This window comes from Protopterus annectens, chromosome 14.part0, assembly GCF_019279795.1.
Source record: "Protopterus annectens isolate FY-2018-M chromosome 14.part0, PAN1.0, whole genome shotgun sequence".
Taxonomy (NCBI): domain Eukaryota; kingdom Metazoa; phylum Chordata; order Ceratodontiformes; family Protopteridae; genus Protopterus; species Protopterus annectens.
The window spans coordinates 634,208,142-634,232,040 of record NC_056748.1 but is presented as its reverse complement, the minus strand read 5'-3'; the positions used below and the strand labels follow the sequence as shown (position 1 = coordinate 634,232,040).

The 23,899-nt window shown below is 35.0% G+C and overlaps 1 protein-coding gene across 1 annotated transcript in view; it reads right to left on the bottom strand.

Annotated features, from left to right (window-relative positions):
• The window catches only part of CTNNA3 (catenin alpha 3), a 2,496,777-nt gene that overhangs the window by 1,923,993 nt on the left and 548,885 nt on the right, over positions 1–23,899 (bottom strand). The window contains exon 4 of the mRNA XM_044055603.1: positions 7,121–7,321. Coding sequence (XP_043911538.1) covers positions 7,121–7,321 — 201 coding nt within the window. The remainder of the gene's footprint in view (positions 1–7,120; positions 7,322–23,899) is intronic.

Below are 23,899 nucleotides of genomic sequence, written 5' to 3'. Positions count from 1 at the left end.
TTGGTTAAGGCTATTTTTTTCCTGAGGATCTTCTACCAATACAGCTGTTTACTACACATTTTTAATTCTGCTTCTAATAATTCAAGCATATTATGCTAATATGTCGATGCATATTAATTCTGTTAGAATGAACATAATGCACTAATCAGCTAAGTCACAGAAACTGTAGCATGAACATAAACTCTTTAATCTAAAGCTGTTTTATTTATTTATTGTTTTATTAGGTATTTATTTGTAGGGGTAGACCCATCAGCCATTATTATATAGTATGCTCTGTCTCCTACTTGCACCCCCAGAAATGCATAACTTATTCTAATCATAAAGTTATGTATACTACAACAAAGAAGGCAGTGGATCTCCAGTACTCAGTTAATGCTCAAGTTTTCTTACATTCTATGCCATGGTACAAGTGAAAAGCTGAGTTTCTTTATACATGTCCAGGAGAAAACTGTAAAACTACCCACTACAGACTGTAATAGCCAGGACCTGGCCCTTACTAGCCTAGTTCCCCCATGTCCCCTCTCCCCACATTTCTTTATTCCTGGTTAAATCTGTCAAATCAGACATTCTCCTTGTCAGGCCTTGTAGTTCCACCCCAACACTAAAGGAGACTGTCTTAAGGGACTTCTACAGGGCAAAATTGCCACATTGTGTATACATGCTACATGAAATTCCAAACAATGCCGAGCCAAACATACACATCTGAGAGGGCTGCCACATTCACTTTCAGTTTTTACCATCTCCTTTAAAGCCGACAGCCATCCACCGTAAACATAATGGCAAATTTAGGAGTAAACATCTCTGATGGAATTCCAATATTGATAAATTATATAAGAAAATTGAAGGAAGATATTGAAAAGTTGGAAGAAATTCCTGCTACCCCAACCAAAGACCGCATTGAAACATACCAGTAAGGAACTTAAGTGCACTATAAGAAAATGTAAAGCAAAGTATAAACATAAGGCTGCTGCAAATACCAAATGAAACTGTGTGCCTTTCTTCAGTTATGTCAGGAAATTAAGAAATAATGTTCAACAATGCAGAGTGTTCAGCCATAGTGATATCACATAGTCTGATCCCGAAGATGTTGCCAAGATATTTGTAGACAGATTTAGTACTAATTTTACCTAATGTACCCACATTCGTACATCCATTATCCATAACAAATTAGTTTCCACTAAAAATCAGTTTATTAAAATTCTTAAAATCTCTGGCAAAGTCTAAAAATAACACTTCTACAGAAACAAATAAAATAACAGGCTACATTCTTATCACTGCATTGAGTCTCTACTTAACCTATACAGGTTTGTTCCTGAAGACTGGACAACAGCCATTGTCACTCCCTTAAACAAGAGTGGCACCTCTACAGTCCTGAGTAATTATGGGTCCGTCAGCCTCACCTGCCTTATACTTGAAAATCATGCGACATGCCATAGCAGAAATCATTTATGTAGATGTAGCCAACTTTGAGCAGAGTAAACTACTTTGAAACAGATACATAGGTTGTGGACAGTGGTCACTCTGTTCACAGAATATCTTGACTTGCCCAAAGCTTGTGACAATATTCCCCATGTTAGTAGTATTGAAAAATTAGACAAACTTAACATAAACCAGTAGACTGACTAGATTGCGGACTGGCTACTTAACAGATCCCAGGTTGGGAAAGTTCCTGGCTCCCCCTCTGAACATAAAATTGTAACTAATGAGTACCGCAGAAAAGAGTGCTTGGACTCCAGCTGCTTGAAATTTATTTTGCAGACATCTAAGCCAATATTCCCGAAGTGTTATTGATCATGTTTGCTGATGACTTAAGTGGTGTAGTTATCTGCGCATCCTCTGTTACTAAATTGTATCAATGAGGTACGCAATATACGCAAGCTTGCTGTATGGGAAAGAGTCTCAAGCTAATTGCTAAAAATGTGCAGCATAGTAGCATATGGCACAACATCTGATGCCACCTCATATGATATAAGTGATACTGCTCTTCAGAGAGATATGGTCGGAAGTGACCTGGGTACTAATGTCAACAACTCTTAGTCCATCTTCATTTTACTTGATCCAGTTAATTTCCAAGGGGATGTCTTAAAAATCCAAGAAATCATCTTACCACTTTACTCATCCCTTATTAGACCCATCAATTTAATGCCCCCTTTGGATGTTATAAAGCCACTGATATCACTCAACTGGAAATGTCCCAGTTATGTAAACCAAGGAAAGTTAATGCCTTAAATCCTTCAATTTTCTCAGCACAGTAGCACAACTTCCACTATCCTCAGTAGCTCCAAGGTGACCTGTATCTTGCTTTTTGAGACATGAAAGACTTAGTTATTTTACATCCCATTTCTTTGCAAAACAGTGGGTCTTTAAAGAACCATTTAAAGAACCATTCTAGGGGATCTATGCATACACCAACAAACATGCAAAAGGGATAGGTTCTAAAGCAATGCACTCCCAGTCAAAAGAATAATTTACCAATACAGGTCAAACAAGGTACTGCTTTGGATGTCATGCAGAGTAGTCTTGATAATTAGCTATGTAGTTACAAATTTACATCACTGTTGTTATGAATGACCTTGCTCAAGTTGTGATGCAAGCATTATTAAGTGTTAAGAAAGGGTGGCAAGAACTTGTATGTGTATACTTAAAAGTGTGTATGTCTAGGCATCTTATGGTTCCTGTGAATGATTGCCTAGTGCTGTTTCTATGCTAGCTCCTATAATAATTGTTTATGGATTATGGTAGGAGTTGGGGAAATGGTCTTTGTGAGAAGAATTGTGTTCCCATTCCTGTTGATGCTTAGGTACATATAGATTTAACCATTTTAGCTAGAGGGAACTTTCAGTGACTTACTAGAGGTGTGTCAGGGATAGCATAGTCATCAGCCAGACAAATTCTTATCCATTTCCTTAAGATTACACTGCAACATGTGGACGAACATAGCAGGTGCCCTAGCACAGCAGAGGGAATAAGCAGTTTTATGCAGGTATTTTATAACTCAGCTAGTTTTGCTGAGGTCCTGGGAGCCACAGGTTGATTATACAGAATGCACATAAGTCAGAGAGACTGCTATACATCAACAAGAAGGGCTTCCACTCCCTTTATTGTCTGATGTTCAGTAATGCCCTGAGCATTATTTATAATATGCAAGTACATCACTTGGGCAGGTCTCTTAATTCATGCATATGGCTTAAATCAGTCCTATACCAAATGGCCCTGTGAGGGAATTACCTACATGGTCATCTGAGTGGCAAGCGCACACAGATGTCAGATATAGGTACAATGCATGCAGAGAGCAGGTCACATATAATATTTAATTTGTTGTATGATGCAGGTCATGTCAGATATATTCTAGAGACCAGATTAATAATTCCCAAAGACTATACATGTAATGCAGAAACATATACTGTATTTTAGTAAACATTTAGTTTACTCAAGTGTATAGACACATGGAGGGGTGCTTTAAAAGAGTTCAAGCAAGCTCTCTGCTGTGTGTATCATACTGCACTACATTAAAATGTACACATGTCAATACATCTGTCTATCTTGTCAGAGCCTAAAATGCCAAGCGTCTCAGTAGCAGTGGAAAAGGATTGATAGGGAAGAAGCACACAGAATTGCTGCAGCCAAGCCTGAAGTAGGCCACACATTTCATCAGTGTTAAACATGAGGTATCAGGTCCTCAACTATGGGTCATGGCACAGAAGATGCAGAGAAAAATGATGCGTATGTTATCACACCTAGTCTATGTATGATAATGGATTGGCCTACCCGGCTGTTTATCAGAAATGCTCACACAAGTAATGAGGTGGGCCAAGCATATCATCATTACCTGCACAGCTGGTGGATTTCAGTGGCAGGTGTACATATCATCACCTGCACAGTTGGTGGCTATCAGTGACAGGTGTCTGCATCAGTATGATATAAGTTAGGGTCATGGGAGCGAACAGAGGCATGTAATCTGTGATGTGTAAGGGAGCAACACACCATAATTTCCAGCCACTAAATGAGCATTTGTAGGGTCCTTTCTGTACACTTGCAGTGTCAAAACTTGGATCAGTCCATAGTATGGAAGGGGTACAACTCTAGAACCATAAAAGTGAATCCTGAAGATGTGTATCGTGTGTTGATGCTGATGGACATCATTGTCCATGAACAGGGATGAAAGATGTGTGGCCACAGGTAACAGGGAAGGTGTGGAACTATGGGAATGTGCAGATGCAGCCTGATGAGCTTTCTTCTTTAGAGCTAGAAAATAATCACTGTCCATATCTTGGATTACACTCATAAACAGAGGTGGCAGGCTCTGTACTGAAAGGGAACCATTACAGGGTCACAGCAACAGTCTCTGCAGTCTGTAGGCATGGTCCTTAATGACAGAATGGATGTTTTTTTGCAATATGGAGTCACCAATGTAGGTAACATTTTCGTCAAACAATCTCAGCAGTGAAGTGTGGTCCCTGCACCAATAATCCATGGCACTGTGAGTGGATTGCATGCCATATCATAATTCACAATCCATATTCAGTGCTGTGGGTAGGAGTTTGTTATTCCTGGATCATTAACCTTAACATCTACTGATTAGTGCCACCTATTGTAGCTTTATCAATGATGGTAATGGTATTATGGGACCACCCCCAATACACACACACACACACACACACACACACACACACACACACACACACACACACACACACACACACACACACACAGACTCACTCTTTCTCATATTCCCTATTATGGGTATGCACACCCTGGAGGCAATGTGCGTATGCACACCTTGGAGGCAATGTGCCTTTTGGATGCTTCTTCTGCCAGTGACAAAAGTACAGCTGTCAGGAAAATATATCTATCCTGCCTGAGTGGGGTATGTGCTCAGTCTGTTGGTGAGCCCTCCCTCTACAGTGCAGCAAGCAGTACCTGTGTGTCATCAGATAATGCCTCTTGTCATCTTCATCAACTACAAGTGCCCTACTGATATTAGATGCGTGGTGACCTGGTGTATTTATCTGGACATCAATGTAATTTGTGAAAGAGGGACACCCATGATACCAATGTCTTATCACACACTCAGGCCTTATAACTGTCTGCAGCCTTCATAGGACAGCACACTAAAACACTGCTATAGCATAACAGACATACTTATTATTTAGGTTGCTGCAGTTGTAGATCAGAGATGATTGAAATGGCAAATTTGCAGGTAGGCCTTGGTGAATCTTTCCAATTAAATATGCAGTGGAGTGTGCTATACTATATACAGTGGACATTACTAACATAGTGCTTCCCAGACAGACACTTGGTAACTTCACCAGCCCAGCTCTCATTTCCAAGCCTCCTGCTTGGCTGATGAGCAAGACAAAAGAATCTTCAGCCTTATTAAGGTACACCAATGCTGTCGGTCTACCATCTCTGGTGGATCAAGCTGTCATAATGTCCACAATCTTTTCCTTTTCATGGAAGTTCATATGAGTAATCCTTCATTAAACTTGTTTTACAAGCATGTTATGGATGTTCAACATCCTGCACCAGTCACTTCTTGCCAAATCTGGTTTTGATCATGCTTGTCCAATATACCTTCGCCCAACAGGCACATGCCATGTATGCAGGAGACCTGCAGTTAAACTTCATTCTCCAGTGTAGTGAACTTTACTGTACATTGATTCCATTGGATGGCCATACCAGTACATGTACACCTCTGGGTGAAATGTGTAAATCATTAGACATGTATATTATGCTATGTGATGCCCATAACTATAGTCACAGCAAATATTCGTATGCAAACATCAGTCTCATGTCCCCACCCTAAACCCCCAACACATCTGTACTGCAGCCAATGCAACATCTTCTCCATCTAATGTAACTGCTTATCAGCTGCAGTTTGTGCTATGCATAGGTATTCTAATTACATACAATAGCCATACCTCAACATATGGCTTTGGATCCCAAAACCATTTTAGAATGTTCTTCACAAGGTTTTCAGTGTAAATGCTTGTATGCTGAAAGCAACAGGCAAATGGTGCACTGGCAAGTCAGTGTCATGCATTCCCAGTTAAATGCACATCACATCTGTCTTTGTGTCACTGGCATCTACTTTAGACTTTGTTGTTCATGTCAGGTACTATCCTTATAGATACACTCAATATTTAAGCATGCATTAGTTTGATATGGATATTTTGTAATGATTTATTTTGTAAGAAAAACTATCCACTCATTCATTCTTTGATTCATTCACCAATTACATGATTAATCCAACACAGGGTTGTAGGGGAACCAGCACCTATCCAGACACTCAGAGATTACATGAGATAGAAATTCCTCATAAACAGGATCCCATCTCATTACAGAACACAAACATATTCATTCTGACATGGAAAATAGATCTATGAACAGTTTATAGCACTACTAAGTCATTTACAGCATGTCTTTCAAGTACATGAGGAAACTGGATGACCCAATGAGAATCCATGCAGGTAAAGAGAACACAAACTCTGCATAGAAGGCACCCACACTAAGGACCAGACTGGAGAATCAATCACCTTGTGGCACCAATGTTAAATGCTGTGACTCCATGACACACAAAAATTGCTGTTGTTTTTATTCTGCGTAATTAAAATTTTAGTTCTAAAGGGTAACACTTTCACAGACACCAGAATGTAATACTACATAGTTGCAATAATATAAATTTTCTATACCGTTAACACAAACTTAACATAATATATTATGGTTTGAAGCTGTAGATGAATCAGTCATAGCTCTTTAAGTATTTCTGCTGAAAATGGAAACGGTCTATGGCATGGTATTATTATTATAATTATTATTATTTTTTTTTTACTTAATGTATTTTGGAATGTATTGCTTGTGAAAATTAAAAATCGGACACTTTGTAGCAAGCAGAATAGAAGACTAGTGAATGCATTCATTTATGAAAGTACCAGGAAATTGTAATTAGTAGATTAAGGATTAATAGAGTACTTGTTAAACTGTATTGATTTTGTACATTTTAAAGACAAAATACTTTGGAAAACATTCAAAATCTGAATCATTCTTTCTCTTTTTATAACTACAAGAAATATATAATTCAATAAGACTGCGAACTGTGTTTACTGAGATGATATCTTACCTGTCTTTGACAGAAATGAAACATTTTTCATTACACTTTCCATGTACACACCAGGCTCATAGTTGTCCATTTCTCCTGCTACCACTTGAGATAGTCTTGCAGCACGTCCACAGACAGCACTGGATGACTGCTCAAAAAGTACAGTATCTCGTTCACTTATTGCAAGAACACATGCATTCATGTCTTCTAGGATATGATTCTCTGTGAAAAGAAAACAAAAAATTCTTATACTGTTGTTATAAGCATTACAAAATCGTTCTTTATACAATATAGTACAACATAAAATATATTTTGAGCAGTATGTTTTTTTAGAATGTGGCACTCTGGCAGATATCTGAAATTCTATCAAAGAGTTTAAATATAACCACAGAAATTAACATGAAACACCTTTTAGGGTTATTTTAAATGTTTGTGTAAGTTCTGGTTGCACACTGTACATTGTACAAAAGCACATGCCACACACTGATTTTACATGCATTTATTTTCCTTCTTTTAGGCCTATGAACTGCATCTCCTACACTACAACCAGCAGCACATTGCACCTGCTCTTTCTCTTCCCGAACCCATACTCTTTGCATGTATTGTATTAGCTCTAACCTGCACACCTTGTTGCACATATATGACATTTATAAATATAACCATCAGATATTCATGCATCCTAAATACCAAACTGTTTTGATTAAAAATATCACTTCCAACATTAAAGCTCTAGCCATCTTGCTCAGTGGAGAGATTGAACTCAATTCAGGCCCCTCTTGGTCCCTATTTCAAGAAAATTGCAATGATGAGATACTCTCTAAGTTGCATGAACATAGGCAGTATAAAAAAAAAGGGATCAAGTGAAACTTGGATTAACCAGTTCAACATATCATTTTGATTATGGAAACCTTGTTAAAGGAAAACTCATGGTGCATCTCATATTTTTCGCAAAAATACAACATCCTAATTTGATTAATGAATCCAAACTAAACAATGGAGAGGAGTCATTACTTTGGTCAAAAACTCCTATAACTTAAGCCTCACTCTAATTACCAGTAGCAGCACCACATCTGTCAAAGGCCCAATTAAGAATTACTCAAGTAGCTCTAAATGGTCATACAAAGACGTGTTACGAATGTAGATATCCAACCCCATCAGCAAATATAATGCAAGAAACACTGTGTCAAATTAACAGCATTCCTGGGCACCTTATGCTTATAATTCCTAGTGATAGCTTATAAGGGAAGGTCAATCAAGTTTCTCTTTCTCTGCATACCCTAAAACAAATGGTGTTACCAGCTCAAAATAGGTAAAATAATTATCTTCTGGACTTAGCCATTACTAATAGATCAGAAAAAGTCAATAGTTTAGAACCATTTCCTACCAGTCTGAGTGGTTACTGACAATTGAAACCACCTGGTTGCTGAAAACTAGAAAAGCTATTGCACACACCATGTCTACCATATCTTATCCAGAATCTAGTCATATGTTGCACCTGTTGGCTGAACTTAAAGCTTTAGACCAGGTACCGGTATACACATGTTCTCACCCTACTGCAGCATTTTACAGTCTCCTCACTTCTATTCAAGATAGGCTTTATGCTCACAGAAAAAGACAAACAAAGGACAACAAGATACACCAATTAAACAAAATTTAAAGAAACAGTAACAGTCAGTCAAACCTTATTTGAATGGAAAAGAATGCATGATCTTAAATAAACTGAATGCATTTCAAGTTCTAATGTGTACAGCCAGAATCAAAACAAGCCCAAATGGACCCCTGAGGTTGATGAATCTTCATAACAGCTTATGAGAATTCTTATTTCTAAGCCTATATCAATGTCACCCTGACATGTCTAAAGCATCTCTTGCATATAGTGCTTGCAGCCATTCTGTCCTAAAAGATAGGGGATAAACACAAGCCTGCATTCTGTTTGAACAGAAAAAAATAAATAAGGTAGACTCTAGGCATAACACCATAGAGACAGAATTACTGACCATCAAATGGGCTCAAGGTGCATGTTATGAGCTGGGAATTCACCCAAATCACAAACAATGTACCATTAGAATGAATGGACCAACAAAATAACAACATGACACTTTTCTGGGGAGTTCTTTCAATAAAACTGCTCAGCCTTAATATACAACACAGATCAGGTATCTACCACAAAAACAAAGATGGTCTTTTTTAACAGTTTTTATTAAGGATTTAACAATACAGAATCAATTACAGAAATACAATAAGGAAATTGATTGTAAAACACAAAGAATTTAGATAAAAAATAACAACTAAAGTATTAACATTGGTTCTATTATATGTATTATAACAAAACACTCTAAAACCTGTGATAATTTCATCAAGTAATGTGTGCATTCTTTTCCAATAAAGATTTTAAATTAGACCATAGTTTGTATGAGAAGGATGTTCTAATAGTTCTTGATTTAATAGTCATCATTTCCAATTGACATGTTTCAGTAAGAATATTCTTAAATTCTGCAAATGGAGGAGGATGTTCAGATTTCCAATTCTTGGTTATTACTTTTTTAGCTACTATCAATATAGACAATAAAACAGGGTATTTAACTCTTCTAATACAAATAGGAATTGGAGTATTAAACAAAATCAAAGATTTAGATAAAGAAAATCTATCACTAAAAAAATGGAGAAAATTGTTAATTTTATTCCAATACTGTTTCAAAGCAATGCAATTGTACAACATATGTGCACAATCTGCTTTAGTTTCTATTTTGCATCTCCAACACAATACCTTTTCCTTACTAACCAATTCCAATTTATGAGGTGTATAGAAACTTCTATTCATAAATTTCCAGGAGTATAATCTCCATTCAAGTGAGGATGTAGTCTGTCTAGAAGATTCCAAGATTTTTTATCAACTTCAGAAGGTAACTTCTTGTTAATTAATGTGAAGTAATTCCAGTAATTATCAATTATGTTTTTGTTACATTGTTAATTTTATATATATATATATATATATATATATATATATATATATATATATATATATATATATATATATGGGTCCCATTCAAAATCCTGAAAGCTCAAAATCCTGAATCTCAAAATCCCGAACTCAAAATCCTGAAAGCTCAGAATCCTGAAAACTCATAATCCTGAATCTCATAATACTGAAAAACATACAGGACACCAACACTGATGTGTGATTGTGCGGACATTCGGGTTAGGGAACAGGTCAGGTAAGTGTGCGATTGTGATGGATGTTAGGGTTAGGGGTGGGTTAAGTGAGTTAGGGTTAGGGTGCGGGTGAGGTGATTGTGCGATAGTGACAGAATTTGGGGTTAGGGGCGGGTTAAGTGAGTTAGGGTTAGGGCACACGTGAGGTGAGTGTGCGATGGATGTTAGGGTTAGGGGTGGGTTAAGTGAGTTAGGGTTAGGGTGCGGGTGAGGTGATTGTGCGATAGTGACAGAATTTGGGGTTAGGGGCGGGTTAAGTGAGTTAGGGTTAGGGCACAGGTGAGGTGAGTGTGCGATAGTGACGGACCTTAGGGTTAGGGTCTGGGTTAGGGTAAGTGGATAGATAGTAGTGTATGTGCAGTGTAGTGTAGCTGCAATAAAGTCTGTGTTGGTGTCCTGTATATTTTTCAGTATTATGAGATTCAGGATTATGAGTTTTCAGGATTCCGAGCTTTCAGGATTTTGAGTCCGGGATTTTGAGATTCAGGATTTTGAGCTTTCAGGATTTTGAATGGGACCCATATATATATATATATATATATATATATATATATATATATATATATATATATATTTATATATATATATAATTGAAAGTTTACTTTGATTGGATATATATTTTTGGATAAACATAGTCAAAAATGTATTAGATTAAGATATAGGTGTTCTTGAACTTGGGGGAATTTAATTGATTTTGTCAGTCATGAATTGTCTATATGATTGAAGTAGTAGCCATACATTTCTATTTAAATAATATTTTAATATTAGTTGTTCTAATGTAATTAGGTTATCATCTTCTAAAAATTGAAACTAAAAAGTAAGATTTTTGTTCTTTAACAAGATAATGTCAGAACAGTTGGAGGTGGGGATGACATCCTTTGTGTATGCAATAGGAAACAGAATGATTATCCAAAGTTTATAAGTCATAGTTTTATATAAAACATTTCAAAAATATTTTAATAAAAGTTTCATGTAATAGTGAAAGGTACTTGGGAGTTTGTTAAGGCAAAATTTATTTTTTTTAATCCAAATAAATGGATTGTTTGATATTAAGAGTTTGTTAAAACTACATCTGTCATTCATGTTAAAACACAGGACTTCTTGACATTTTTTCCATCTTGCTGAATAATTTTCATTAATCAGTAAAGAAATATATTCTATGTCAGTGGTGATTAAAAGTAAGTCCAGATCCGGTAAACCTATCCCACCTAGATGCCGATCTTTCATATGATGGATGAGGGCTATTCTGGGTTTATTTGGATACCACAAGAACTTCAAGACAATTGTATTAAATTCTTGTATCAGTGTCTTTGGAGACATTAATGATGTGGATTGTATAATATAAAGTATCTTGGGTAAAATGATAATTTTAACAATTGAAAGTTTCTCATCCACAGTGAATGTGAGATATATCCACTTAGTTATTAAGTTATTTATAGAAGATAAGCAGTTATTGGAAATATGTTGTATTATATCATTTATATTGTTAGCTAATATAACACCCAAATATGTTAAGCTGTTAGTTTTAACCAAGTATTTAATAAATTTCTGATCCCAAAGTTTGGTATCTGAATTAATAGGGAACATTTTTGTTTTGTTTTCATTGAAGATTAAGCCAGATTTCTTTTGAAAAAAATTCCATTAGAACAAATATAGTTTTAAAGTTTTATTTGTGCCTTTAATAATAAGGAGAATATTGTCTGCAAATATTTGTACTTTGAAGGTTGTTTTAAGGTTCAAAGAAAATCCCTCAATGTCTGGATTCAATCTTATATAATCAGCTAAGGGCTCCATTATGAGAGTAAATAGCACAGGGGAAAGGGGACATCCTTGTTTAGTTCCTTTATATATCAGGATACTTTGGGATATATATAAATCAATCTTTATAGATGTCTGACTTCCATTATAAAGGTGCAAAATAAGATGTATGAATTTAAGAGAAAAAATTAAAGATTCTAAGGTAAGAAAAAGATAGTCCTAATTTACTGAGTCAAAAGCACAGTTTATATCCAAAGCTAATAAAGTTAAATTCTCCTTATACTTGACAGCATAATCTACTACCATTAATACTCTTTTAATACTATCATATGTGTTTCTATTTAAAGGAAACCCTGTTTGATCTTCTTCAATCAAAAGTGGAAGGAATTTCTTTAGTCTATTGGCGTAAATGGACATTAGTAATTTATAGTCAATATTCAGAAGTGATATTGGTCTTTGAGGAATCTTTATCTGTTTTTAATATAGGGAAAATGAGGGTATATTTCCAGGGGGGGGGGGCATGTTAAATAAATCCTGGCACTGAGAAAAAATGTGATGTAATACAATTAATACTTTTTTGGATAGTATTTTATAGATTTCTGGAATAATTTTGCCATTATCTGGACTCTTGTTTTGTTTTAAAGCCTTGATTTGACCTTTGATTTCTGATAATGAAATAGTTTTATCTAAAAAATTAATCTATTGGACAGTTAATTTGTTTTTAGTATATTTCTTTATAAATGATCTTGTAGATTCTTTATGGTCTAAATTTGTTGAGCTCTGATTAATTTTGTTAAAATAATTTCTAATTTCCATTAATATATCTCCTAGATCAGTTATCCTTTTATTTTTTTTCCCTGATTAAATCTCTTTAATACGATTGATTTTACTAAGCCTCTTTGTTTTGATGGCCAACTTATTTAAAGATTTAGGATTAATAGAAAACTTTATGAATTTATATCTTTCTAAATTAAACTTGGTCTTATGATTAAGAATTTCTATGTATTATTCAAAGTATGAATTTATTCAACCGTACTAGATTTGTTTATTTGATTATGTAGTTTTAATTTATCAATTTTCTCTTAGAGTATTTTTAATTCCTTGTCCCAATGTTTTTTTATTACTGTACCAGTTTATTATTCTCCCATAAAGGTAAGCTTTTAAAGCATGTCATATATAAATGTCAGATGTGTCCTCAGTACTGTTGAGATTAATACATTTTTTTTGTTTCAGAAATAATGAAGTCTTTAAAATCTGATAGGGTAGTTAGATATGCTGGGATTCTTTTAATTTGAGTACAGCAGTTTGAGTTCATTAATAGATCAAAGGTATAGCATTATGATCAGATAATGGGCATGAATGTACTTTAACTTTGTTTAGATTGTTGACGAACTGATTGGAAATATAAACTCCATCAATTCTGAAATATGAACCATGCCTATGAAAAAATATGTATAATAAAAGGAATTTGAATCTGCAAAATCATTAATGTCTTTAATATGGTATGTATCTGCAAATTAAGTTCATTTTTTTTTTTGCTTATATTGTTACTCTTCTTTTACTAATAGCTGTTGAATCTTTTTCATTAACTATAAAATTGAAATCTCCTGCTAAAATAATATTTCCTTTGGATAATTGTACTATTTGGTTTAAATGTTGTTTGACTGTATGAATACCTATTCCAGGTATCCAATAGATGTTAATTAATGTGTATAATTTTCTATTAAGTTCTATTGTAACAAAGCAAACCATACCTTTATCATCATTGTATGTGTCTATTATTTTAGTATATGGTTGACTATTGTTTCATACAATTGAAACACCTCTCTTCTTTTGTTGATGATGTGAACTAGATAGAACTGTATATTTTCTATTAAGTCTATTTATGTCATCCTTTAGTAAGTGTATTTCTTGAAAAAAAATTAGGGTTAAAAAGATTTAAATATTTATATAAACTTCACCTTTTGCAACTGTTATTTAACTCATTAATATTAATAGATAGACATTTTAATGATAACATACAGAACAATGGATGAGTTTACTATAATAATGATTATTAACATATTAAATATATACTTATGAATTTTTATTCCTAGTGAAGTAAAATGATTTTTAATATTTCTGCAGTCCAAATAATGTAAGGCAATGGTGTAGATTAAACCATTTAAGTGCTTAGACACCAAAACAAGAACTAATAATAACAATATACAATAACATTAGGATTCTATATTCCTTCACCCCCTTCATGTAGTTCAAAGAGACTCCCAAATCAAACAATATCCTGTTTGAGTTAACCACCCTCCCTCTAACAACAGTCAATCCCCCCAGCCACAAATAGAATTTAGTACTATTTAGAATTTTGATTTTAACAAGGAAATGTGCATATCCTATATGTTAAGGTATATACATACAAAATATTTTAATATATATTCTTGTTCTCATGAAAACAAACTAAACATTTGATATTTTTAAGTTATTAAATTATATATTTTATATATATATATATATATATATATATATATATATATATATATATATATATACACTTATATAAAACAACTTAAACAGTAGTGATTTATAGATGTATAACATATCAGAGATTAGATGGATAACAGTATCATTTTAAAACAAAGATCAAATTAAATTAGAGTATATAATGTTATTTTCTGATGTAAGAATGTACTTCACTATCATGCTCATTTACCCAGAGACTCAGAAAGTAAGCACCATCAATTATGCCTTATTTGTAGATGGACATGTGTAGCAATAGAACATATACATTACTCCATAATTAGAAGTAATGAAGGTAACACATGTACTACATCACCCTTTTCCATTCTCAACTCATCTATTGATTTTCTAAAACCAGATACCATTATTATAAGTATCTAGTATATTTGTAGAGAATATATATACTAGTATCTGTTGATTATTATATACAATTTTATGAAGCTCCTATTGCAGAATATCAATTAGCATTATAACAATAAGATGAAGACATTCATAAAAATCTGAGTTGACAAAGATAGCTGTCAAAATCAGACTAACATATTTAAACATTTATTAAAAAACATTAAATGAGGTGTGGTATAAAAAATATATAGTAATATATATCAAAAACATCTAAATTCAAACTTGTGTGATATTAAGTTCAGAAATAGAAAACCAAAAGAAGAAACTTGCCCTCTTAGTATCTAAAATGGATCAGTAATCCAAATAACATTACATAATTACATAATGTAGGTATGACCTTCAATTACTTTATAATAAGTATTGTATTTTTTGCATTATCTGCAACAGCAGCTACTATAAGAACCTACTGCAGATAAAGATTTACAATCGCTGCAGCAACATCTAACATATTTTTGTGTTTCTTTCTGTTTGAATGCAAGCATATGGTTGTGTTTATTGCTAATGCATTTTTGACACAGCTGCACAAGATTTATGTGTTTCTAAACCACAACACCATGTTTTTTTTACATCATTTAGCTGGCCTCATCATGTAGCTGTGCTTTTTGAATCACAGACATCCTGCACACCCCACTCATCGAGTAAATGCACTTAGCCGAATGCAAACAAAATTTAGAAATCTGACCCAAATGCACAAATTACACAGCATTTTAAAAAGCAGTACTGTCGCATTGTTTTCTTTCAGACCAAAAAAAAAAAAAGATTGGCAAATTAATGTCTGCAGTTACTAACGCTTTGCTGGTAATTTGTATGCTACTGAATCAATGTGGACTGTAATAATTAAGCAATACAAACCACTCATTATAATCTGTTGTGATCTTAAATTAGTGCATGCAGTTCTGATTAATACACTTGCGAGTAATGGTTTATGAGTTTAGAAAAAAATCAGCAATGCTGAAGTTATTGAAGAAATAACAGTGCACATGGACTGGCATTGTTATCTTGCTAATGTACAAAAACTGAACTAAATACAAAGCAGGTTAAGTTGCAGTTTGCATAAAAATGCAAATTTCCAGCTTAACTTTCCTGCTACTATTCAATAACTTTTGCCCCAACACAAGGTGAGAATGCCATTAACAACTATATTTTGCTGATCTCAATGAAAAGGAAGAAAATTTGCCCCAACACAAGGTGAGAATGCCATTAACAACTATATTTTGCTGATCTCAGTGAAAAGGAAGAAAATTAAATGAAGAAAAGAATGAAGCTAAGTTGTAGAAATGGAAGGACTAGATGACATGAAAAAATAGTCCAGTAATTGAAATAAGTGCTGTTGTCAGATACTGCAGAGAATTACACAGCCATGTCTTTGTACATGTCAGAGACACAGCAATATTCTTTTTTCAAATTCTGTCCATAGTATTCAGCTATTAATGGACATTAGAGGCATGTTTGCTTTCATACTATTTCTGGAAACATAAAGAAAACATCAGACAGGATTACGAAGCAGTTATTATTCTACTCCTAGGGAGTCTGATGCATGCAAGGAAGAACTTGTGTTTGTTAAGCAATGAAGCTTCAAAAACAAATGGTTTCATACTGATAGATCAGTTTCCCTTTTAATAGAGTTAACTGAATGAAAAGTAATTGGGGGTAAACAAAAACATAGCACTCTCTTTATTTCTTTCATTTTACAAGATTTAAGCTGTTCAGGACAAACTCCACAGTTTGCATTTTAATGTTCTATCCTGTTACTTGTTAGATGGGTCACAGTTCACATTTTCTTCCCATGGACTTGTGATAATGCAATCACATAGTCTGGGAGAGATTCAATAGCAATCATAATTTCTCGAGATCTTTTCTTTTTAAAAAAATAGTTTAATGCTTCAGCAGGAACTGCTCAAAATAACACAAATAGATTTTATCTGTGAAAGAAATGGCTCGAGAGATTTCAAATTACCGTTTGAACACTAAGCCATTCTGTAACATGCTGTGACCGTTAATTTTGTTAAAAATATTACCGTCTTGAATATTTAAGCAGATTAAATGAAATCACTGCAATGGACAAATAAAAATTGAAATATAAAGCAAAATATTATCAGTAAGGCTAAAAAATAACAAATAAATAAAGGTACATAAAAGCCATATAAACTTCATTGCCTTAGATAGACAAGTCTAATCATTTCCACAAACAGTTCATGCATAAATACATTCAAATCCCATATTCCCATGTTAATCTAAGGCATAAATTTAATAAAAAGCAATATTTTTCCTAACAAGCTTAGACAGTTTTCTGAAATGAAAAGGAAAGATATTAAAGGACAAGGTAAGAGAGGCACCTGTTACCAAAAAAAAATAAAAAAATAAAAAAATAAACAGTTATTTGTCCTTTAGTTTCGTCTTTTTTTTTGGAAGTTTTCCAGTTCTTATTCTCTGCAACTCTCTTCAGGGAAATGCTTGACCATTCTTCTATACCCTCTAATTTGTCTGAGTTTTAATCAATGATACAGCAGAGTCAATGCCCTCAAATATTTTATGCCATCTGCAAGGAATAGTTTCAGTCTAGCAGGAAACAAGATATGTACTTTTATCTGGTTCTTTTATAGCTCCTTAATGATGGGTTGACAAAGTTTTCTTTTAGATATAACTTCAGTTGAACAGTCATTGTCAAAACATACAATGCTGTCTTTTATTTTTATAGGTGACTTGGACCATGCAGTTTTCAACACTAATTCTTTATCTTGTGATGACATAAATCTAATTATTACTGTTCTAGGGGTATTTTTATTAACAGATCAAAAAAGAGATGTATGTGCCCTTTCAATTCCATATGAAAGGGCTTCAGGAAGGTCTAAAATAGATGGTAACCATGAAGTTAAGAAACTCACCATGTTGTTTCATTCAATATTATCTGGTAAGCCAAAGATCCATATATTAATTCTTTATGACCTATTTTCTAGGTCCTATAGTTTATTTTGGAGAGTAGTGTTCTGCTTTAAAAGAAATTCAGTGTTACTTTCTCCCTCCTGTAGTCTTTCATCTGCATCTGAAAGAGACTGTTCTATATCCGAGAGCTGAGATTTCTGCAGTTGTAGTTCTTTGTGTATTAAGTCCATCTGTTTTGAACATTTCTGTTCAAAGACATCCATTTTTGTACCCATTTTGTCGAGATTTAGTGACAACTCTTGTATGTTAGCTGGCAAAGATAATACTTCTTTCTAAAAATAAAGAATCCATAGAAATGTTCTTTGAGTGGTTCATCCTTCAGTCAGAAATACTGGAATATGTTATCAGAAGATTTTCACAGGAAAATATCAGAAAAAATTTATAATTTTTTGAAACAATCCTAGAATATGTTTAGGATAATCCAAAATTAAAGAAATAAGTCCAAAATGATTGTTCATGAAAAATAAATCCTGTCAAAATTGAAAAAAGTGGCAGAACTAGGAAAAACTGCTGCTAGTCAGTACACATCGTGGCCATGCCCCCCACGTAGATGGTCTTTAGAGGACTTATAGACTCCCTGTAGGCTTAAAACCAATGGTTTGTTGGAGGCCAACAGACCCCCTGGCCTTAATGAATCCATTTCAATTGTTCCTTTTTTAAAAAAATAACGCTAAGTTTTTGTTTTTTTGTTTTGGAGGTGGTTCCTAAGGACATTAGGGGGGGTCCATGGGAGGCACGTCTGGCCCACAAAGAAACCTACTGGCAGATTTTGTGGGAGGCCAACAGACCCCCTGGCCTTAATGAATCCATTTCGATTGTTCCTTTTTTAAAAATTAAGGCACACTATATTTAAATAAATTGTGCTCAAGTTGTTTATATTGTTATTATTTGTATTATTCATTTCTTGATCACACCAGTAAATGAACATTGTCATGTGTTTATGAAATTACAAGTCATTTTTAAAAAATTTTTTAGGTTAGTTTTTTATTTAATAACTTGTTTTTGTTATTGTAGATTAGGATGTATTTGACATATTACAATGCATTTTGGTATCTTCATTTGTTGGAAAATGTGTTTTTTATCTAGTCCTTTGACTTTAAATATTTTAATAATGATTTATCAATTAATCAATTAGAGTTTGGCTATAGTATTTAAATTTGTTGAATGCAGGATCTTGTTGTATCTGATGAAGTCTTTCCAATTGACGAAAACGTGTGTGGAGTGTATTTCTGGAGTATTTTTGACACGTTAATAAATTTGTTTGGACTCTTTGCCTGATTGTGAGCCTTATTGCTTAAACTACTGGACTAGTGTGGCTGCTTTCCTTGGTGAGGTTTGTTTTACTGCAGCGTTTGTTCTTTGAGGTGTGTTCGTTATGGCTGCTAGTCCGGTGGTGTCTCCAGGGCATGGGCAACAGAGGAATTTCCCTGTGGAATCGTCCGGGTCCGAAATGGACAGACTATCCCAGCTCACGGGCCAGTTAACTACTCTAATCAATCTCCTGACTCCTTTGGGAACTGGTATCCAGGCTCTACTTCAAGAGCAACGTAATCCTTCCAAGTTGGTTGGTTCCAACCAGAGAAATGCACCCGTTTTAGACCTTGGTGATGGTGTAGTCCGAGTTAGAGAGAACGTACAGGGCGTACGCGTTCCTGCCACCGATTTCAACAATACGCCAGCTGTTTTCCACCAAACTGCATCTTCACCTATTTTTGCTGCACAACCGGACAGAGATATTGGGAATAATCATTCTTCTACCTCCTCCTTCAACGAATGGTTTAAGGCCAAACCCAAATTTCTTTTTGAGGAGCATTTCCAGGGTCGTGGAGCCAATGGCGTTGTCTATTTCGAATTGGAACGGCGTTTTGAGAACGCCCTTTACCGGTATCGGACTCTCGAGCTGGACAATTTGTATCTTATGGAAAATTTAAACAAAGGTACTGTACCCAAAGGTTTACGGGTGTTTAAATACCCTAATCAGGTTATGTTAGGCAGCCCCTTCCATAAGGACCTCATTGAGGCCTTTGATCAATGTGGGCGCAGCATAGTGAAAGCTATTATCAAAAAGAACAACGAAGAATTGTGTATTTTACAGCAAGATATTTCGGTATATTTTAAAAGAATGTCTGATGATTTGTTGTTTAATTCTAACAAATGTAGTGAAATTAGAAGGGATGTTGATACACATTGTGAGACAGTGTTGAATCGCAAGTATAAAAAGTTAAGAAGGGACCTGTTAGAATACGAACAGGGACGACAATACCCTAATCCGCCTCCTTTCAAACAACAATTTTACCATCATGAGCATGAATTTGGTTTTTCCCCCGATAGTCCTCCCAGGGAGGTTCCATTGGAACAGAGGGATATTACATCTCCCCATGGTGACTTCCCTGAATTAATGGGTGATGATGAGCCAGCTCTGCGTAGGTCTGAACGTATTCGCCAACAAGGGCAACAACCCCACAATAATTTTCACCCTTTAGATCGGGCCCCTCCGGTACAGAGAGGGGGGAGGGGGGATTTACTCGAGGGTGGAAGAGAAATCAGAGACAGCACTGGTAAGGAACTATGAACATGTTGTCACTCCTTTGGGAGACTATACTTTACATTCCTGCAATAATTATTATATTTATAATTACAGTGATTTTGTTATATCTGACCATTGTTTTCAGTTATTCACCAAAGGGTTTAAGTATGTGCCTAAGAAATCTAGTAATTTAATATCAGCTATCATGGACCTTAAGCTTTTTACCCGAAAATTAAATTTGGAACACTTATTGGGTAATTCCAATGCCACTCCTGTTTTTTTTTCTAAGGAGATCTAGTACCTTTAATCCCCCTCTTCACCCACAACTCAAAAATTTTGAGAAAAGGATTGAGGGTAGGTTTAGGAAGGAGTTGGGTATGGACCGTCCTGTGGCCAACTTAACACAAGAGGAGAGACAATTACTTGAACATCTTAGGGGTGACCCTACCCTTAGGGTTATGGAACCTGATAAGGGTGGGGGGACGGTCATTATGGATAGTTTAGTCTACCAAGGTAAAATGTATGACATCCTTCATGACCATCAGAAATACACCTCTGCCTCCTTGAACGAAATTAACATCTCTTACCATAAGATTGATCTAGTTGTTCAGGACTTATTAGACCAGGAGGTTATTGATTTTCCAGTCTATACCTTCCTTTCCAACCCAGATCCTAGAATACCATCTATTTTTGGGATTCCTAAGGTGCACAAAGACCCCCTTGACCCTCCTTTAAGGCCCATAGTGGCCTCCCAAGGTTCTAAGACACATCCTATATCCAAATTTTTGGATTGGAAACTGAAAGAGCTATGGGGCAGGGAAGAGTACATTCTTAAAGATTCCTGGGCCTTTTTGCGTCAAGTAACACCAGAATTATTTGTACCTAATTTGGTATTTCTAACCATTGACGTGGTGGATCTCTTTTCTGTTATTCCCCACGAATTAGGTCTTGAATGGTTGGAGGAGGCCCTTTGGGAATGCCCCAATATTACCAACAATGATGTGCATGCCATCACTGAATTAATGGGAACAGTTTTAAAGAACAATTTTGTGTTCTTTTCTGGGGAATATTTCCATCAAGTAACAGGTGTGTCAATGGGGGCCAATTGTGCACCTACTTTTGCTGATATTATTATGTACATTTGGGAAAAGAAATTTATCCTGGATAGCCCTTTTTCCAAATCTTGGAACTTCTATGTTCGATTTCTTGATGACGTTTGTATCTTTTGGACGGGTCCCGTGGGTGATATAGGGAAATTTATTCAGTACATCCATACCACCACCAATTTTTTAAGGTTTACACATCATATTTTCCAACATAGTGTAAACTATTTGGATGTAACACTTACCATGGTTGATGGTGGGTTTAAATCTAGTATTTATCGTAAACCCACATTCTCCAATGGTTATTTACATTATCAGAGTTCCCACCCTAATTTTCAAAAAAGGGGGATACTTAAGGGACAATACGTCCGTATTTCCAGGATGACTTCCCTAGATGTGGATTATCAGCAGGAATGTGGCATATTACAAAAATTAATTATTTTTGGAAAGGGGCTACCCTGTATCACTGATTAAGGCCGTGGAAGAGGAGGTTACTTCGGCTAGGTCTTCCAGATTTGCTCCCATATTGGGTAGGTCCAGTGTCAACATCTCAGATAGTTTTACAACTAGTAAAACCGACCAGTTTGCAAATAGTTTTACCTTCATTACACAGTTTAGTGGAAATGCCTCTCATATAAGAAGTATTGTGGAAAAGGAATGGGACACCTTTAAGGAGTTGACTGACCTGGATACCTTTAAGGGTAAGGATGTTAAAACTGTGTTTAGGAGGGATACAAATATCACAAAAACCCTAGAGCAACAATATTCTTCTACCTTGCATGCTAGACCCAATGTAGGGGTCTTTAAGTGTGGTCATTGCTCCTCTTGTAAGTATATACTTCAGGCTAGTCATGTGTTTTTGGAAAGTAGAGGTAGGGACATCAAGGTCAGGGGTCACTATAACTGCAAGACTGGTGGTTTGGTTTATCTGGCCATATGCCAACAATGTCCAGCGTTTTACGTTGGCAAAACCGAAAGGTTATTTTCTAGGCGTATTTATGAGCACATTTATGATATTTCTAAGTGCAAAAATACTAGTGCCCTGTATAAACACACCACCATATGTAATAATGCTAAGTTTTTGTTTTTTGTTTTGGAGGTGGTTCCTAAGGACATTAGGGGGGGTCCATGGGAGGCACGCCTGGCCCACAAAGAAACCTACTGGCAGATTTTGTTGGAGGCCAACAGACCCCCTGGCCTTAATGAATCAATTTCGATTGTTCCTTTTTTAAAAATTAGGGCACATTATATTTAGATAAATTGTGCTTCAGTTGTTTATATTGTTATTATCTGTATTATTCATTCTTTGATCATACCAGTAAATGAATATTGTCATGTGTTTATGAAATACAAGTCATTTTTAAAAAAATTTTTTAGGTTAGTTTTTTATTTATTTAATAACTTGTTTTTTGTTATTGTTGACCAGGATGTATTTGACATATTACCATGTATTTTGGTACCTTCATTTGTTGGAAAATGTTTTTTATCTAGTCTTTGACTTTAAATATTTAAACAATGATTTATCAATTAATCAATTAGTGTTTGGCTATAGTATTTAAATTTGTTGAATGCAGTATCTTGTATCTGATGAAGTCTTTTCAATTGACGAAAACGTGTGTGGAGTGTATTTCTGGAGTATTTTTGACACGTTAATAAATTTGTTTGGACTCTTTGCCTGATTGTGAGCCTTATTGCCTAAACTACTGGACTGGTGTGGCTGCTTTCCTTGGTGAGGTTTGTTAAAACCAATGGTGAAATGGGTCATCTTTAACATGATGTGGTAATAGCCACCATTTAAAAGAATGTATAGATGACAGAAAAAACATTTGCTGCACTGGATTATCATTAAAAAGTTTAATACTGGGAATGGCTGCTTACCTACAATGGCTTTGGTATGCAAAGTGAGGGAAATTGTGTGCTTTTTGTGCCATGGAAATGTAACACTGCACTGGAGTGCAAGATGTTGCTACTCCCTTATGATGAATGTGTCAATATGAGAATCTATACATATTTAAAGGGGCTCTAGACATCCAAGAGATTGAAGATGTCTGGAGTAGCTCCAGAGCAGACTGGATACATATATGTACAATGAGGCAAAAAACAGATAACCTTGTTCCAGCGCAATTAACTCCAAGAGGTGAGAGCATCACAAAAAGTCTAGATGATGAACTGTGAACTGAACAAAGGCTTCATAGTACATTAGATCGTGTGAGAGAGAGAGAGAGAGAGAGAGAGAGAGAGAGAGAGAGAGAGAGAGAGAGAGACTTCATTTATTAAAATACTGCAGATATCACCAGAAATACTTTTTTGTTTTCTTGCCAAGGCTGTTAGGCTATTTTGTCT